We start from the raw sequence: 18,061 nt of genomic DNA, 5'->3' as shown, positions 1-18,061 counted from the left end.
ACCAGAGCATAGCCCACCCTTCACAGCGAGCCTCACCCTCAGCTCAGAGTCACCCATGGTGCGGTGCGCCCCTGCCACAGTTCTACGTCAAGGCCTGTCTCTGACTGCCAGCTCGTTCCTCCGGCAAAAGGACTGGTCCTCATCTTCAGGGTGCTGGGACATCAGCTGTGCTAGAGAAAGCTGGTCAGACTCAGGGATGTGCACATTCTCTTCTACATGCAACTAAAGCATCTTCTCTTCCTCCCACAGGATCGTGAAGAACCTTGATTTCACTGTTCATAAGTTTAACTACTACGGGAAAACATTCATTAAGCAGCAGAAATGCAGCCCAGATGCCTTCATTCAGGTGGCCCTCCAGCTGGCCTTCTACAGGTGAGCCAAACCTGACAGCAGAATAGGTCTTTGCCAAGTGGGCTGGCAGACAAGGTGCTCAAGATCCTAGTATCTGGAAGCACAGTTGTGGGAGTGACAGCCTTCTGTGGGCCTAGAGGAGGGGAGGATGATCGTGGAGGGAGAGGCTTCCTGAACTAGACTTCAAAGTAAGAATCCAACCTCAGATAGGAGGAGGAAGAATGCTCCCATCGGAAGAGCTGCCTGACAAGGGCCTAGAGGCAGGTGACCCAAAGTGGCTGAGAGCAGAGGTAAGGAGGGCCAGGTGGGTGGTGAGGACCTTGAGGTAGGTGGGACCAGATCAGGGGGGCCCAAGGAACTGGGTTAAAGAGCTTGCTCTTCATTTTGATTGTGCCTTACCTCTCTCCACCAGCTCCCGTAGTTATAACCTGTTCCTTCCCAGTCTTTCCAAACATGATAACTAAATGGAACCAGATCCATCAAGTTGGAAAGTCAAAGATTTTGGACTCATCTTGATTCTTCTGTTTCTCTCACTCCCCACACGCCCATGTCCATCCTCCTCCAAAGTATCTCTCCAATCCATCCTCTCTACCTCCACTGCCATGGGCCTCTCCCAAGCCACCAGCAGCTCGTGCTTCATCTGCAACACTCTCCCAGCTAGCTGGTCTCGGCACTTCCACTCCTGCCCCTATAATCCTGTCTTCATCAAGCAGTAAGAGCAAACTCTGAAATAGGCAAATCAGATTATCACTTACCACCTTAAAACCTTCCAACGGCTTCGCACCTGCTCAGAACAAAATCCATGCTTTGGAAAAGCCCCTGATGAGCTGGCCGCTGCCAGCCTCCCTGGCCTCACCTGGGGACTCTCCACTCCCAGCCCTCTCTGTCCTCAAGACCTTGCACCCGCTGTTTGTTCTGCCCATTCGCCAGTTCCTACCTCTCCTCAGCTGGCCAGTTCCTTCTCAGCACAGGTGTCACCTCCTCAGAGGCCCTTCCTGACCACCTGATCTAAAGCAGCCACCTCATCTCCTCTCGACACCCAGCTCCATCACATCACAGGTGTTTTCTTTTCCTTTTATGCAATCATTATTAATGTGATGTTGTGTGTTAGGTGCCATTGAGTCGATTCTGACTCATAGCAATCCTATCGGACAGAGTAGAACTGCCCCAATAGGTTTTCCAAGGAGCGCCTGGTGGATTTGAACTGCTGACCTTTTGGTTGGCAGACGAGCTCTTAACCACTGTACCACCAGGGCTCTTATTAATGCGAGGGGCCTTATGAATTGATTTGTTGACTGTTTTCTAGACTGTCTTCCCCAACCATGACATTTTGGGCATCTTGGGTACCTCTTTGTCTCCAGGGCCTCACCATGCGTGGTACAGACTAGACCAGCAGAGACAGACTAGCTGAGCCAAGGAGATGCGATGACACTACAGAAGTGTACAAGGGTGGCTAGGTGAGGTCTGTGAGTCAGAAAAATCCCCATGCTGTTAGCTGTGTGTTGGGGGAGGGGAGAGAAGAGCAGGGAGGTAAAGATTGAAGGCAAAGGTAGGGAACAAGGTGGCCTTCTATACGGAACTAAAACCAAATGCAAAATAGACCTTCCTCGAGGCAGGGGTGGCTCAGTTGGCTTCTGAAGCCACAGCTCATAAAATTGCCTGGCACAGGCAGTAAAGTGCTGTCCCCACCAGTACCAGCCTTCAGTTTGCCCGAGAAGGAAACTGGCACATCCATGGGGGCATATAGTGACCTTGCAGTAAAGCTGGGGTAGGGAGGCCTCACCAAGGAGCAGCAGCCCCGTGTCCGCGGCAGCCCCCATGTCCGCGGCAGCCCCCATGTCCGCGGCAGCACCTGTGGTCCACGGCAGCCCCTTGTTGCCCACAGGGCTGTAACTCGCAGGGATGTGCATGCACCCACGCTGAGCCTCCTCCGTGCAGAGCCCTTGGGGAAGGCAAACGTCGCCCCACATGATGTACAGACACTGACGTCTCACTGGCATGTGAGATGGCGGGACCTGGACTTGCAGCCGCAAGCCGTTCTGATGGATACTCGGACGGCACGTGGCTAAAATGGGTCACAAGGTAGGGGTCTGCTGGAGCTGTGATTGGGGATGCTGCTTGGACCAGCTTCTTGGACCCCTCGGCTGAGAGGGGTTGGTGGACTTACCCAGAGCACCCCGCCACAGTGTCTGGATATGGCCAGGAGCGGGCATGGCCAGGAGTGAGCATGGCCAGAGGCTCCTGGGCTCCTGAAATAGCCAAAATATGATCTGTTTCCCAGGGATAAAATCCTTCAGAGTCTAAACTATAACACAAATATTTTTAACCTATTCTTAGATTTGGCGGAGACCTTGAAGCCACCTAAGTGGCAGCCTAAAAGCAGCCACTGACAGTGTCCACTTTTGTGCTCAGCATAGTATTTGCCTCTAGGTACCATGAAAATCCAACCAAACCTGTTGCCATCAAGTCAGTCTTGACTCATGGCAGCCCCACGTGTGTCAGCGTAGAACTGTGCTCCATAGGGTTTTCAGTGGCTGTTTTTTTTTTTTTTTAATTTTTTTTATTGTACTTTAGACGAAGATTTACAGAACAAATAGTTTCTCATTAAACAGTCAGTACACATATCGTTTTATGACATTGGTTAACAACCCCACAACATGTCAACACTCTCCCTTTTTTACCTTGGAGGGCCTTTTTGTTTGGTGAAAATATACACAGCCAAAGTTACACCATTTCAAAAGTTTCTACATGTGCAATTCGGTGACATCAATTACATTCTTCCAGTTGTGCTGCTATTCTCACTGTCCTTTTCCAAATTATTCCATCACCATTATCTTCAACTCACTGTCCCCTAGGCTTCCCATCAAACCTTTTGAGTTGCTGTTATCCATTTGATCTCACATAGATAATTCTTTTTTTTTTTTTTGTACTTTAGATGAAGGTTTGCAGAACAAATAGTTTCTCATTAAACAGTTAGTACGCATATTGCCCTATGACAATGGTTAACAACCCTACGGCATGTCAACACTGTCCTTTCTCAACCTTGGGTTCCCTATCACCAGCTTTCCTGTCTCCTCCTGCCTTCTAGTCTTTGTCCCTGGACTGCTGTGCCTCATTAGTCCCATTTTGTTTTATGAAGCTGTCCAATCCCCAGCTGAACGGTGAACTTCAGGAGTGACTTCACCACTGAGCTAAAAGGGTGTCCGGGGGCCATATTCTCAGGGTTTCTCCAGTCTGTCAGGCAGTAAATCTGGTCTTTTTTTTTTTTTTTTTGTGAGTTAGAATTTTGATCTATATCCTTTTCCAGCTCTGTCGAGGACCCTCTTTTGTGATCCCAGTCAGAGCATAGTGGTGGTAACCGGTGCACCATCTAGCTGTACTGGACTCAGTCTGGTGGAGGCTGTGGTAGCTGTGGTCCATTAGTCCTTTGGACTAATCTTTTGCTTGTATCTTGTTCTCTTCATTCTCCCTTGCTCCCGAAGGGGTGAGACCAATGGAGAATCTTAGATGGCTGCTCACAGGCTTTTAAGACCCCAGACGCTACTCACCAAGGTAGAATGTAGAACATTGTCTTTATAAACTGTGTTATGCCAGTTGAGCTAGATGTTCCCTGAGACCGTGGTCCCCACAGCCCTCTGCCCAGCAATTCAGTCCCTCAGAGAGTTTGGATGCGTCCATGGAGCTTCCATGACCTTTCCTTGTACAAATTGTGCTGGCTTCCCCAGTATTGTGTACTGTCGTGCCCTTCATCAGTGGCTGATTTTTTTGGGAGTAGATCTCCAGCCCTTTCTCCTGAGGTGCCTCTGGGTGGACTTGAACCTCCAACCTTTTGGTTAGTAGCAAGCACATTAACTATTTGCACCACCCAGGGACCATCAGGGATCATGAGACATGGAAAATGTGCCTCTGCCAGAATCTTCAGGAGACCAGACATAAACGTCCACGCAATTTATTCACTCATCCCCAAGTAATACAGTGCCAGCACAGTGCTGAATCAGACATGATCTCTGTGTCCCAGAGCTCACCGTGTGGGGAGAAGCGTGCAGAGAGGGCCAAGATGCAGGGCCTGCTACGTGCCTCTGTCTGAGCTCTGTGTCTTTCTCCTCCCCCACCTCCATCACCAAGGGACTTTATTGACTGGTGAGAAAAGAGTGTGCGAGCTGAGGAGGGCAGGCTCAGCCCATGGGCTACAGGAGAGAGGCTTTCTCTGGATGAAGGTGGAGAGGTCACTGCTACTCTGGTCCCAGGAAGTGGGTGAGGAGACAGGTCTGCTGGAAGTCCGACTGCCCCTGTGTCTTCGTTCCCTAGAGCTGCCATAACCAAGTACCACTAAGTGGGTGGCTGAAAACAATAGGAATTTATTGTCTCACAGTTCTGGAGGCTAGAAATCTGAGATCAGGGTGTCAGTGGGGCCACGAAGGCTCGGAAAGCTCTAGGGGAAGATCCTTCCTTTTCTCTCCCAGCTTCCGGTGGCCCCAGACTTCCTTGGCTTGAAGGTGCATCTTCTCAGGGTAGTCATCCCTCTGTGCATTTCTCTGTTTCTCTTCTCTCTCATGAGGACATCACTCAGGCTGGATTCGGATCCCCCTCCTCCAGTAGGTTGGGGCTGTTTTATTAGCTGCTGTCAAGGTGGCCCCCCACTCATGGCAACCTCACGCACAACAGAATGAAATGCTACCCTGTACTGTGCCGTCCTCATAATTGGTTACAGATTAGACTGTTGTGATCCACAGGGTTTTCACTGGTTGATTTTTAGAAGTAGATCCCCAGGCCTTTCTTTCTAGTCCAGCTTTAATCTGTAAGCTCTGCTAAAACCTATTCAACATCACAGCAACATGCCAGCCTCCACTGACAGACGAGTGGTGGCTGTGCATGAGGTGCATTGGTGGAACCTGAGTCTCCCCTATGGAAGGCGAGAATTCTACCACTGAACCACCAACCTGAAGGCCAGTATAGCTTCATTCAGCTTAAATGATGACATCTTCAAAGACGCTATTTCCAAACAAGGTCATGTTCACGGTGGTGGGGGTGGGCAGTTGTACTTCAGCTTGTATTTTGTGGGGATACAGTTCAGTCCATAACACGCTGGAGACATGGACCTGGGCTACAGTTCACATTCCAGAACCACTAAGCCCCCTCCCTGCCTAGAGGCATAGGCTATGCTTGAATTGTTTTAAATTAAGCACAATTCCCTCAAGAGTGTGAATGATTAATTATACAATTATTACATTCTGTGATATTAATCAAACACTCATCAGATTATCACAGAAAAGTCTAGATTTCCTATTAGATCTGGATTTTTTCAAAGCTACCAGTCACACTTAAAAATCTTTATATCCATGCAGAATCACAAATATGTATAAGTGTGTACCCAGCTCTTCATATTAGAGACTTTCCATCATTGATCTTTGGAAAATCTCCTCTAGAATCCTATTAACATTAAAATGAAATACTATGCCAACCAAAGTCGGGGCTGTGAAAATAAAGCTTGCTGCAGCTATCTTTCTTTCAGCATTTATGTTTCCCCAGGAATAAATTACTGTTTGCCATTTCTACTTCATCTCATGCAGGTGCCACGGGAGACTCGTACCCACCTACGAGAGCGCGTCCATTCGCCGGTTCCAGGAGGGACGGGTGGACAACATCCGATCAGCCACTCCAGAAGCCCTGGCTTTTGTGAAAGCCATGACTGACCCCAAGGCAGCCACCTCGGTGAGTCCTGAGGAGTCACTCAGAGAAGCTGGCACAGCAGCTGGGGGGCTGCCTGCCTGTTTGGCTCCTGGACAACCAGCTTCTTTGCTCTGTTTCTTGTTAAGCCGACTTCTAAAGCCCTGTGTGCTCCCTCTCTGGTCTGTTTGACAGGATTCAGAGAAGCTGCTGCTCTTGAAGGATGCCATCCGGGCACAGACCGAGTACACAGTCATGGTGAGTGGCATGGCACAACCTCAAGCTTGAGCTTATGCCAGCGTGTGGTGCCTGGACCTCCAGGAGTGGTGGCATGGCACCACACCGTGTATGAGCTCGGCCACCAGCTGCCCAGTGACGGCAGTACCACCCCACCTCTCGTGGTAGTAATACCACTCTTTTCTTTTATTCCACACGAATCTCCCAAGCATACAATGAGTGATTTTCGAACAGCAACGATAATAATGGCACCCGATATACATAGCACTTTACAGTTTATACAGCAAGAGGAGTCCAACGTGAGGGGATGGGGCTAGAGCCTAGCAAAGGATGGAGGCTTGCACACCTGGCACAATCACAGGTAGAGCAGTATTTGTTCCCCACCTAGGGGAGGTGTACCTTCTGGTTCTCCATGTATGTATTTATCCTACCTAGGAATAAAAAAAATTGCTTAAAATTAATAGTGAAATCAAAATTGGAAAGGAAATGTTTCCCTAGTTTAGGGAAATAATTTGTTTTCTAGCCCTGCAAAGCTGTCATTTGCATACAAACAACAGAGAATAAGCTACTACTTATACTAGCGATCGATGTGTTAATTGCAAATCGTTCTGATATAGTTTTTGAAGGATCATATATTCTGTGAAAAAATCTTGACTGCATTTCACTCTGTCTACTTGACAACAAGGACAATGCATCTCTGGCTTTTAGAACTAGCCAATTTTGACGTTTCTCTAAAGCAGTTGCTAGGTCCCTCATTCATCTGAACAGTTAAGTGTTTGTTCTGCTTGAGGAAAATAAAGCACACTCTCGTGTACCCAACAAGTATGTTTTGTTCTCCTGCTTTATGGCAGGCCAGTCCCTGGGTGCCAAGAAACTAAAGATGAAAATCCACATGGCTTATCCTTAGGGGGTTTATCATCTAGTTGGGAGGAGAGCCTTTATGCTGGTAAGTGCAATCTCTTATGAAGAGAGCCCCTGTGGAAGTGATAAAGGGCACAGAGGACGAGCTCTTCACCCTGCTTGGCGGAGGCGTCACAGTGGATCTGGTGCTTCACGTGAGATTTGAAAGACGAAGAGGTGTTTATTGGGCAGGCATAAAAAGGGAAGGATGGCCCAAGAAAAGAACAGCACATGTGAAAAGTGAAAGAGTCTTGAGAAAATAAGACATACTCAAGGAAAAGGAAGAGGTTCAGGATGTGCACTTTGCAAGGGAAAGAGAATCAGGAAAGTTCATGATTTCAGATTTCCCTCTTACAAAGCTTACTCTGATAGACCAGGTAGAAGAAGGATTGGTTGGGGTAGCGGGTTGATTTTCCAAGAGGCAGAGATACTAATTAGGAGCCTATATAATATTCAGGGAGAGTTGGTATAAAGACTGAAGTAGTGCAGGGGGTTGCCATGAGTCGGGCCACTCAAAGCCAGCTAACAGCAACAGGGCAGGGGCAGTGGGGGTTGAAGAGGAAGAGACAAACTTCTGATTAAACATAGTGGATTGAATATAAGCATTTACTTTCACTCAATCCTGAACCCCTCTAAAACAATAGCAAAGCCATAAATCCACTAAGACAAATAGAATGGGAAGGGAGGTAACAGAAAAATTCTAGAACTGAAAGTAGAACAGATGGTAACTAACTTAGCAGACCAGAGAAAGTGGAAATCCAAGCAAACAATGGGGGTAGCTTAAGAGCCCAATGAATTGCTCTGCAGGACTTCAGAATGGTTCAGGCATTGGCATCCACAAAAAGTGGGGTACATGTAAGGCTGAACAGAAGAAGATTGCTTGATGATCTATATAAGAAGCAATTAGGCCCTCAGATCCTTTCCACCACCACATGTAGCCAGGCTACTACCCTAACCCATCCTCAGTGGTGAACTAGACATTTATTCTCTGGAGAGACTGAACAAGAGGAACTATAGACTTGGGGATACCAGGTACAGCTGAAGGAGAAGATACTTTACAGAAAATGGAGAGATTAATGAAAGTCTACTTATTCAATAGTAAGCCTCCCAGCCATCCAGCTCCAGGTATACTGGGGACCAGCTTTATTAGCACCCTCTCCCCCAAGCAGGAGATTAAAAGATTTCTCCGTGGCGAAACTCATCAGGCCAAGAGAACAGACTTACAGGTACTGAGAGTTGAGGTCCTCTAATGAAAACACCCAACCAGCTCACCCCACAGTGAAGCCCACCAGTTGACAAGCACATTCTCACACGCATATAATTTAATCATCTTTTCAGCGCTTTATTATTAAATATAGACAGATAGCCATAGATCACCAGACATCGAGGAAAGCTGCTAACATGAAAGACTGAGACCAATAAAAATAAACAGATATTTTAAAAAGAACTCAAAGGAAATGAAAATAATACAGGAAACAGAAAAAAAAATTTTAATTATAATTGAGATCCTCTAAAAGATAAGGGAATTATTGTATTCATAAATAAGAACCAAAACCCATTGCCGTCAAATTGATTCCAACCAATAGCATCCCTATAGGACACAGTAGAACTGCCCCATTGGGCTTCCAAGGCTGTAAATCTTTATGGAAGCAGATTGCCACATCTTTCTCCAGAGGAGCGCCTGGTGGGTTCAAACCGCCGACCTTCCGGTTAGCAGCTGAGCACATTAACCACCGTACCACCACGGTTCCTTATAAATAAGAACAGGAAACCCTCTAAATCTTTTTCAGGAAATAAAAATAACTCTTGGGGAAAAAAATACGATAGTAAAAAAAATTCAATAGAAGGATTGGAAGATAAAGCTGAGACAATCTCCCCCAAATACCAACAAAATAAAGAGATGAAATATAGGAGAGAATACAGGCTCAGTTCAGGTGGACCAACTCCCAAATAATAGGTGTTCGAGAAGAGAAAACAGGGCGTATGTGGTGATGGTGAGGCTGATGGGGAAGGGGGTGAGAGCAACAAAATAATTCAAGAAAATTTCCCAGAACTGAAGGACATGAGTTTATACATTGAGAGAGCCTACAAATTCCTTCAGTAATAGGTTAAAATACTCATACCAAGGAAATTTCACAATATTAAGAGATCCTAAAAAGAGAGAGAGATCCTGAAGTCTCTCTGAAAGGAAAAATAAATCAAATACAAAAACCAGGAATCAAAATGGAATTGAATTTCTCAACAGCATCACTGAGATGGAAGACAGGGGAGAAAGGTCTTCAGTTTCTGGGGGAAAATTATGTTCAACAAACGTTCTACACCCAGCTAAACCATCACCAAGTGTGAAGGTAGAATGAAGACATTTTCCAACAGACAAGGTCTCAAAAATTTTTACTTACTAAGTACTTTTTCTCATAAAGCTACTGGAGGATATAGACCACTAAATTGAGAGAATAAAGCATAAAATAAGTCATAGGCTCCAAAAAAAATCAGAAGATTCAGCACAAGAAAGAGATAAAGGGACTCCAGAGGATGAAATAAAGTTAGCAGCTGTTCAGCAGACCTAGGGAGCAATCATTTCATAGAGGAGCAAGAAGTAAGCAGAGGAATGAGATTGATAGATTATCTGATGATGTATTTTAATGTATTAAGGGAAGCTTTACACTTCTGGCTGAATATTTGGGAAGTAACTAGTAACAGATACTTAGAAAGCTAAGCAAGTTAAAAAAAAAACCCACAATAGTTTAAAAATTATCAATTCTAGGGAAAACAAAAAATTGAATAAGAAAGGAAATCTAATTATAGTATACTACATGGCTCAGTTGTGAATATTTGTGTACTTATAATCATGTAAACACTGAGTGTTGATCAAACAACAGAGTTAAAATGTAACTCTGTTGGGAGAATGGGATAGTGGAAGTGTGTTTGGGGGAGAAGGCTACAAAACAGCTAAAGCTTCATCTACCGTCAGAAGATTATATGTAAAACTGAAAAAATACAGTAATGGCAGTCTAATCCTGTTATTTAAAGCTATGGAAGTAAATACCAAAAGAAGTAGCTAAAAGGGTTGAAAGTGGTTGCCTCTGTAGATAGAATGAGAATTAGCAATGGCAAAGTGATGTAAGCCATTGGTTTCCTTGGCTTTTTAAACTATATAAATAATTACATGGCCTCATTAACATAACAAAAAACCCTATTTCCAAATAGAATTATATCCCCAGGTATAGCAGTTAGGATTCCGGCACATATTTTGGGGGGAGATAATTCAATCTATAACAAATGGTAACAAAAAAAGGAAATTCCAGAGATGGAGCAAGTGTGGTCCATGTCCCCTATCATGGGCTTTCCCAGCCCCCATCCTCTTCTTTCATAGCACTTGCTTCAATTTATGATCACATATTTATTTGTATGAATGATTACTATCTACCCCCCAATGACACCATAAGCTCCATGAGGGCTGAGTCTACAATGGCTTTGTTCTCTATTGTAGCTCCAGAACCTGACAGCATCCGACACATAGTGAGCACTCAGATTCCCAGAATGAATGAGACTGAATGATGAGCCATTTTACTCATTGCTACTCATGGCTTTAATCCAAACAATCTGTTAACTCGACTCCAGGTGTTACAGTCAGTTCAGAGCTGGTAAAAATGGGTGGCTTGACTGCTCCACAGAGCAGCTGCTTCTGTGTACCTTCACAATCCAGGGATTAAACTGAGGAAACCAGAGAAATTAATAGTGAACTTTACTTCTTACATCAGCTCATAGTTCTCCCCCTCTATCCTAATGGGGCCACGTCTAAAATGAACTGTGGTTGTATAACTTATTTTGTTCAGCATATAATTAGGTGCATTTGGAGTGACTGGGGCCTCACATTCATCTCTATGCATTCATTCTCAACTGAAAGGAACAGCTGTCAAAACCCAAAACGTGCCTTGTAAAACTAAAACAAAGTTAATTGTGGTTGGAGGTTTCTCCCTTTGTGAGTTTTAACAGCAAATTGGTCATCTTATATAACTGTTAAGCTCACAAGAGTTTAACTTGTAAAGTCAGCCCTCATGGGGCTTATGGTGTCATGGGGTGTATGTGGGGGGGCTTATAGAGTAATCATTCATTACTCTAATTTTGACTCAAAGGTTATTGCTAGAAGCCAGGGGTGGCCTCCAAATCTCCATCACCCCCCAATGTGACCCTAAATAAACATGTGACCCAAGCAAGAACAATGTGCCTGCTATGGAAGAAATATAAAACACTCTTATGAGTAACGTCTGGGGTCTTAAAAGCCTGTGAGCAGCCATCTAAGATATGTCTTTTGGTCCTACCCCATCTGGAGCAAAGGAGAATGAAGAAAACCAAAGACACAAGGGAAAGATTAGTCCAAAGGGCCAATGGACCACAACTACCACAGCCTCCACCAGACTGAGTCCAGAACAACTAGATGGTGCCCAGCTACCACCACCAACCACTCTGACAGGGATCACAATAGAAGGTCCTGGACAGAGCTGGAGAAAAATGTAGAACAAAATTCAAACTCACAAAAAAAGACCAAACTTACTGGTCTGACGGAGACTAGAGAAACCCCAAGAGTACGGTCTTTGGACACCCTTTTAACTCAGTACTGAAGTAACTCCTGAAGTTTACCCTTCAGCCAAAGATCAGACAGCCCTATAAAACAAACAGTAACACATGTGAGGAAGGTGCTCCATAGTTCACCCATGTACATAAGACTAAATGGTCACACCAGCCCAAAAGCAAAGACGAGAAGGCAGGAAGGGACAGGAAAACTGGATGAATGGAAATGAGGAACCCAGGGTGGAGAAGGAGAGAGTGTTGACACATTACAGCATTGGCACCCAATGTCACAAAATGATTTGTATATTAATTGTTTAATGATAAATTAATTTGCTCTGTAAACTTTCACCTAAAGCACAATTAAAAAAAAAAAAAATGTACCGTAGCCCTACTTCCAGCCACACTCCCATTCCTGAGCCCCTCCTATACAGTGATTTGGGATCCAGCTCTGCTATTATCCTATCCTTTGAGAACTTAAATATCTTGTAAAAAAAAGGGGAAACCCTTTCATCATTCCACTAGATTTCCCTTGAAAACATCAAGTGAGCCTCTGGTAAAGTGTCCTGTTCCTGCTTCAAAATACTTTCTTAGATTACGAATCCAGTTTAGCTGAATTGATTCTGGGCCCATGAAATAGCAGACAAGATTCAGGAGCACCGTCCCCCCACCCAGGAGGTAGTGCTAAGGTGGCCAGGTCCACACTCTTCCCATTAGAGCACCATCGGGTCGTTCATATGTCAGGTCAGCAACACCAGCTTTGTGTGTGTGGAGATGGGGGAGGGAGTGTCTCAGTGACCTTCAACTGGAACACCCTGAAGGTAAAGCCCAAGTAGCTCTGAACTCATTCCATGCACGTAGAAATGTGCGGGCCCACGGAGCGCAGGCCACACCACAAGCTGTGAACAGCAGCTCCGGGTAACCGCACACCATCGTGCTGTGCCCATGAACTGGAGAGAGGGGAGGAGGGGGCGAGCGGATCCCTCCTCACCTTTCCTGTTCTTTGTCCCCAACTCGCAGGCCTTAACAGGCATGGCCATCGACAACCACCTGCTGGCCCTGCGGGAGCTGGCCCGGGAAGTGTGCAAGGAGCTGCCCGAGATGTTCACGGAGGAAACGTACTTGATGAGTAACCATTTTGTCCTCTCCACCAGCCAGGTACAGTCCTAGCGCAGCCAGCGCTGAGAGGCCTGTGCACTTGGCATCATGAGTTAACTTTGTGAGGGGCTTGCTGCCCACATGGGCATCTCAGGGCTGCCGGAACAGAGCACCACAACCTGGGCACTTAAAGAACAGAGATGTATTGACATCTGGAGGCCGGATGTCCGAATTCAGGGTGTGAGCAAGGCCATGCTCTCTGAAGGCACTAGGCGAGGGTCATTTCTTGTTTCACCCAGCTTCTGGCAGCACCACGCATTCTTTGGCTTGTGGCAACATCACTCCAATCTCTGCCGCCATCGTCTGTGTCTTCTCTTCTCTTCTTAAGAAGGACACCAGTCGTATTGGCTTAGAGCGCACCCTGCTCCAGTATGGCCTAATGTTGACGTAACTAACGCCATTTGCAAAGATCCTGTCTTAGTCTCCCAGCGCTGCTGTAACAAATCCCACCAGGGGGTGGCTTTAAAGAACAGACGTTTATTTTCTCACAGTTCAGGAGGCTAGAAGTCCGAATTCAGGGCCCCGGCTCTAGGGGAAGGCTCTCTGTTGGCTCTTGGGAAAGACCCTTGTCTCCTGGCATTCCTCAGCTCTTTGGTGGTCTCCATGTGGTATCTGTCTTTCCCATTTGTGCTTACCCTCTGTGTCTCATCTGCTCTTTTGTAACTCAGGAGTGGTTGCGTTTAGGACACACCCTACCAAGAAAGCCCTATTTCCAAATAGGATTATATCCACAAGTATAGGGGTTAGGATTACAACACAGAGTTTGCTATAGGGGTTAGGGTTCCAACACAGAGTTTGCAGGGACACAGTTTCGTCTATAACTTCCAGATAAGGTCACATTCATAGGTACCAGGGATTAGGACTTGAACATATCTTTTGAGAGGACACAATTCAGCCCCTAACACATGGCTTCTTAGGAGCCATGTGACCTTCAACAACATGACTGAAACTCTCAGCACACTGGTGTCCCCACCTTCTAAACAGGAGAATCCTAGCTCTACCCCAGCAGAGGTGGAGACAGCCTGGGAGCCCACCCAGCCTGATGCCTTAACCATTATGCTGTATACCTTTCAAACCATGGCCTAAGAGGTAGCATTACATCATGGTGACCACAAGCTCTGAAGCCCCCTGGCTGGAAGTGAAGTTCTGGCTCAGCCAGATGCAACAAAGTGAGTAGAAAGCCGAGCACCGTGCCTGGCTGGACGAGGCCCTCCAAGCCAGCCTCGAGCGTTATTACAAAGGGCGTGCAGCCAACAGCCTGGGAAGATGAGCCTCTCAGCCTGGTGTTTCCTAACCAGGGCTGTGGCTCGTTCTGTTGGAGGACCACTGTCCCAGTGACAGAAAGAACTCCACTAGAGAGGCAACAGTTTACGAGACGAAGTAAACCAGCCGCTGTCGAGTGGATTCCGACTCACGGCGACCCCATGTGTTTCAGAGTAGAACTGTGCCCCATAGGGTTTTCAGTGGCTGTGATCTTTCAGAAGCAGATCGCCAGGGCTTTCTTCTCAGGCACCTCTGAGTGGGTTTGAACCGGCAAACTTTTGTTAGTAGTCAAGTACTTAATCGTTTGCGCCAACCAGGGACTCCTAGGAGAGGAACTACCCCCACTGTATTTGCTAAAGCTCCACCTCATCCAGAAAAGGCTGGACGTTGGCCAAGGGGCTGATAAAGTTGTGCCGGCAGATAAAGGCCCACTCAGGCATTCACTTTTGCCATGGCGGCAGTGAGTTTGCAGACATGAATGAGGGAGGGCAGGGTACAACGTCAGTTCTTTAGGAAACCATCCACGGGCAAAAGGTGCTTCCAAAGGCTCTGTGGCCGGCGGCTGCTGCACGGCAAATTTATCTGACAAGGCGGCGACTCTATTAGCAAGACTAATGGCTTGTTCTGTCCCATTAAAATGGTCAGTGTCACTTCCGAAGGCCCAAGCACACAACACCACAAACCTGTGTGTGTTTAAAACAAACGCCACCCTGCACCTGCCCATGGATGCTATTTTCCTCCTAGGAACAGCTCATAAATTTAATTTGGGTTGTGGTGGTATTTTTCAACTGGAAAGAAAAATAGCACCTAGAACTTGAATACCTTCAGAAACACATTTCCTTGTTTTGTGATCCCAGATTACAAAATCTCAGAACTGTAAATTCAAAGTATATTAGGTGCATAACTAAAACTCCAGTTAAGGGCAGTCTTCCAAATCCCCAATGCTGGGTAATTGTGCATGGCCAGGCTGTGGGGGAAAGCAGACTAGCCAGGCAGTCCTGACAGTAATTAAGGATCTGGGGAAGAGTGTCAGAGAAGACGGGCCAGATTTCCTCCAATTCTTAAATGATTCCCTCTGGGAAGTCATTCAACTGTCAGGTGCCATCAGAGGGCCATTTAGTAAATTACCTGATTGCTCGGTGCATCAAATGGCCCACAAATGAAGGAGACACTCAACCCAGACCCTGCGCCAGCTCACTCCTGGAGCGGCTGATTCCGCAAGGAAAGCTGTTCACTGCGGGGAGTGGCTTGTTGCTCTTCTTCCTCTGATCTCATGCGGGTGAATCTCTAAAAGGTAAGTTAGACGGGCTTCTTTTTCTGAGCATGGCTGTGCTCAGGTAGTTGGTGGACCTGGTTAACTCAGTCAGACACACAGTGGGAAAGAGTCATCAGAGGAACAAAATATGAGGTTGAGGCTCCCGCATTGTCTGAGCACCCACATTGTTCCCGTGCCCACACTGTCCGAGTATCTCACTTTGCTCCAGCACCCCAATTCTATCAGGCTCTCGGGCTGTATTTCAGAACAAGCACCCCTGACCTGTCTTCCCCTGCAGGTGCCCACAACCATGGAGATGTTCTGCTGCTATGGTCCTGTGGTCCCCAACGGGTATGGTGCCTGCTACAACCCACAGCCTGAGAACATCCTCTTCTGCATCTCCAGCTTCCACAGCTGCAAAGAGACCTCTTCCAGCAAGCTTGCAAAAGCAGTGGAGGAAAGCCTGCTTGAAATGCAAGCACTCTTCCTCCTGCTGCCTCCTGCCACCGACAAGCCACTGGCAGCCAAGGATAAGGCCGCCAGGCCTAGCCCTTGACTCCTTCTGCTAGGTTTCACTTCCCCCACGCTCCACATGCAGCTGCCAGACCCTTCCAACCCCTGCTCCCACCCTTCACCCTGGCTTTCTGCAGCCCCCCAATCCTCAGGCCCAACTCACAGACTACATGGAGGCATCACAAAAGCTGGAGTTTTAGGAGAAAACTTGTGCGTGGACATCATCATTTCTTGTCGAGGCTCCCTCTGGCCTGGGCACGGGAAGTGAGCCCAGCTTGGCTCAGGTTGGCCTGGGGGGCAGAGGGTAGGGCTTGTCCTTGCCCTTCTGGAAGCCTAGCACTCCTGTTCCCTACCTGGTAGGACCCAGCATGTCCAAGTGATGTTTTTGCACAAAAAAAGAATGAGTCACCCTATTACATGCAATGTACTAAATGAATCACAGAGAAAGAGCAGGTAGGGGGCTTTGTTTGCAAATTTCAAGCAGTCTGATCTTGGCATTAAGGATGGCCTCTGCTGGTGCAGTGGTTAAGTGCTAGGCTGCTGACTGAAAGGCTGGTGGTTCTAACCCACCAGCCGCTGCTTGGGAGAAAGATGTGGCAGTCAGCTTCCATAAAATTACAGCCTTGGAAACCCTGTGGGGCAGTTCTACCCTGTCCTATAGGGTCACTATGAGTCGGAATCTACCCGAGGGCAGCGGGTTTGGTTTGGTGTAGGTTTTTACAGTGTACACACTCCCTATACACACACACCCTTAAAGTCCAAATTAATTGAAAAAATAATGACCTGGGCCCATGAATGCATTTCTCTTTTCCTCTCCAAAGGTAGCCTTCAGCTGAGTTCAGAAAACCTGGCCGGGCTGTTCTGAAAGGAACGTGAAGGGAAATTCCTTTAAACATACAGTCAAGTTCAAAAGAAAGAAAAAACATAAGTCTGCTGCTGCCCCAGAGTCATTGCCAGCTTTCTGCTCCTCGGGGGGCCTCAGGGACAGCCAAGGACGGAGGGAAAGGAGCCAACAGCCCCAGCAGGGGGCACCTTGTAAGGATGTAGGGGTCAGCACTTCCTGAGGGTCCCACCACTGTGCTTTTTCTGGTTGTTTTCCGCTCCTCTTCCCACGAAACATGCCCCCGAGGTGGTCTGTTAGTTTCAGTGGAGGACGAAGACAGTTGCTTTGGGCTTGCTTTCTTCTGTTTTGGTTTGTTTTTAAGAAAACAACTCTGACGTTAATTTCAGAAAATGACCTCAGTGGCCCAAACATCTTTACTTGGAGGGTGTTCAGGGGTTCAGACTACAAGTGGGGTATAGGGGCACAGAGCAGGGCTCCTTGCCGGCCGGCCAGCCGGGGGCCTGAGCAGCAGCTGGCTTGAGAGTGGCTGGGAGGAGGGGATGGCCAGGCCCAGAGCCAGCACTAACGGGGCACCCCGAGTGTCTGCACTAACGGGCACCCCGAGTGTCTGCACAACAGGGCACCCCGAGTGTCTGCACTAACGGGGCACCCCCAGCGTCTGCACTAACAGGGCACCCTGAGTGTCTGCACAAAGGGGCACCCCGAATGTCTGCACAAAGGGGCACCCCGAGTGTCTGCACTAACAGGGCACCCCGAGTGTCTGCACAAAGGGGCACCCCGAGTGTCTGCACAACAGGGCACCCCAAGTGTCTGTGCAAAGGGGCACCCCGAGTGTCTGCACTAACGGGGCACCCCCAGCGTCTGCACTAACAGGGCACCCCAAGTGTCTGCGCAAAGGGGCACCCCGAGTGTCTGCACTAACGGGGTACCCCGAGTGTCTGCACTAACAGGGCACCCCCAGCGTCTGCACTAACGGGGCACCCCCAGCGTCTGCACTAACAGGGCACCCCGAGTGTCTGCACTAACAGGGCACCCTGCAAGTCTGCACTAATCGGGCACCCCCAGAGTCTGCACTAACAGGGCACCCCGAGTGTCTGCACTAACGGGCACCCCCAGCGTCTGCACTAATGGGCACCCCCAGCATCTGCACTAAGAGGGCACCCCCAGCGTCTGCACTAACAGGGCACCCCCAGCGTCTGCACTAACGGGCAGCCTGGTAGAGCGGGTGGTTCGGAGAGAGTCAGAGATGGGATTGTCCTGAGGGGCTGTGATTGCAGAGGATACTTCCTCTTGGGGCATATTTT

General features: G+C 47.6%; 1 protein-coding gene across 1 annotated transcript in view; it reads left to right on the top strand.

Moving 5' to 3' along the window:
- Positions 1–15,956, top strand: part of CHAT (choline O-acetyltransferase) — a 64,543-nt gene extending 48,587 nt beyond the window's left edge. Inside the window, exons 10-14 of the mRNA XM_004387967.1 lie at positions 250–372; positions 5,922–6,063; positions 6,214–6,276; positions 12,745–12,882; positions 15,699–15,956. Of these exons, the coding sequence (XP_004388024.1) occupies positions 250–372; positions 5,922–6,063; positions 6,214–6,276; positions 12,745–12,882; positions 15,699–15,956 (724 nt within the window). The remainder of the gene's footprint in view (positions 1–249; positions 373–5,921; positions 6,064–6,213; positions 6,277–12,744; positions 12,883–15,698) is intronic.
- The last annotated feature ends 2,105 nt before the right edge of the window (positions 15,957–18,061 follow it).

Source organism: Trichechus manatus, unplaced genomic scaffold (assembly GCF_000243295.1).
Source record: "Trichechus manatus latirostris isolate Lorelei unplaced genomic scaffold, TriManLat1.0 scaffold00200, whole genome shotgun sequence".
Taxonomy (NCBI): domain Eukaryota; kingdom Metazoa; phylum Chordata; class Mammalia; order Sirenia; family Trichechidae; genus Trichechus; species Trichechus manatus.
The sequence above is the reverse complement of the archived record's forward strand: the minus strand, read 5'-3'. Positions and strand labels throughout refer to the sequence as shown.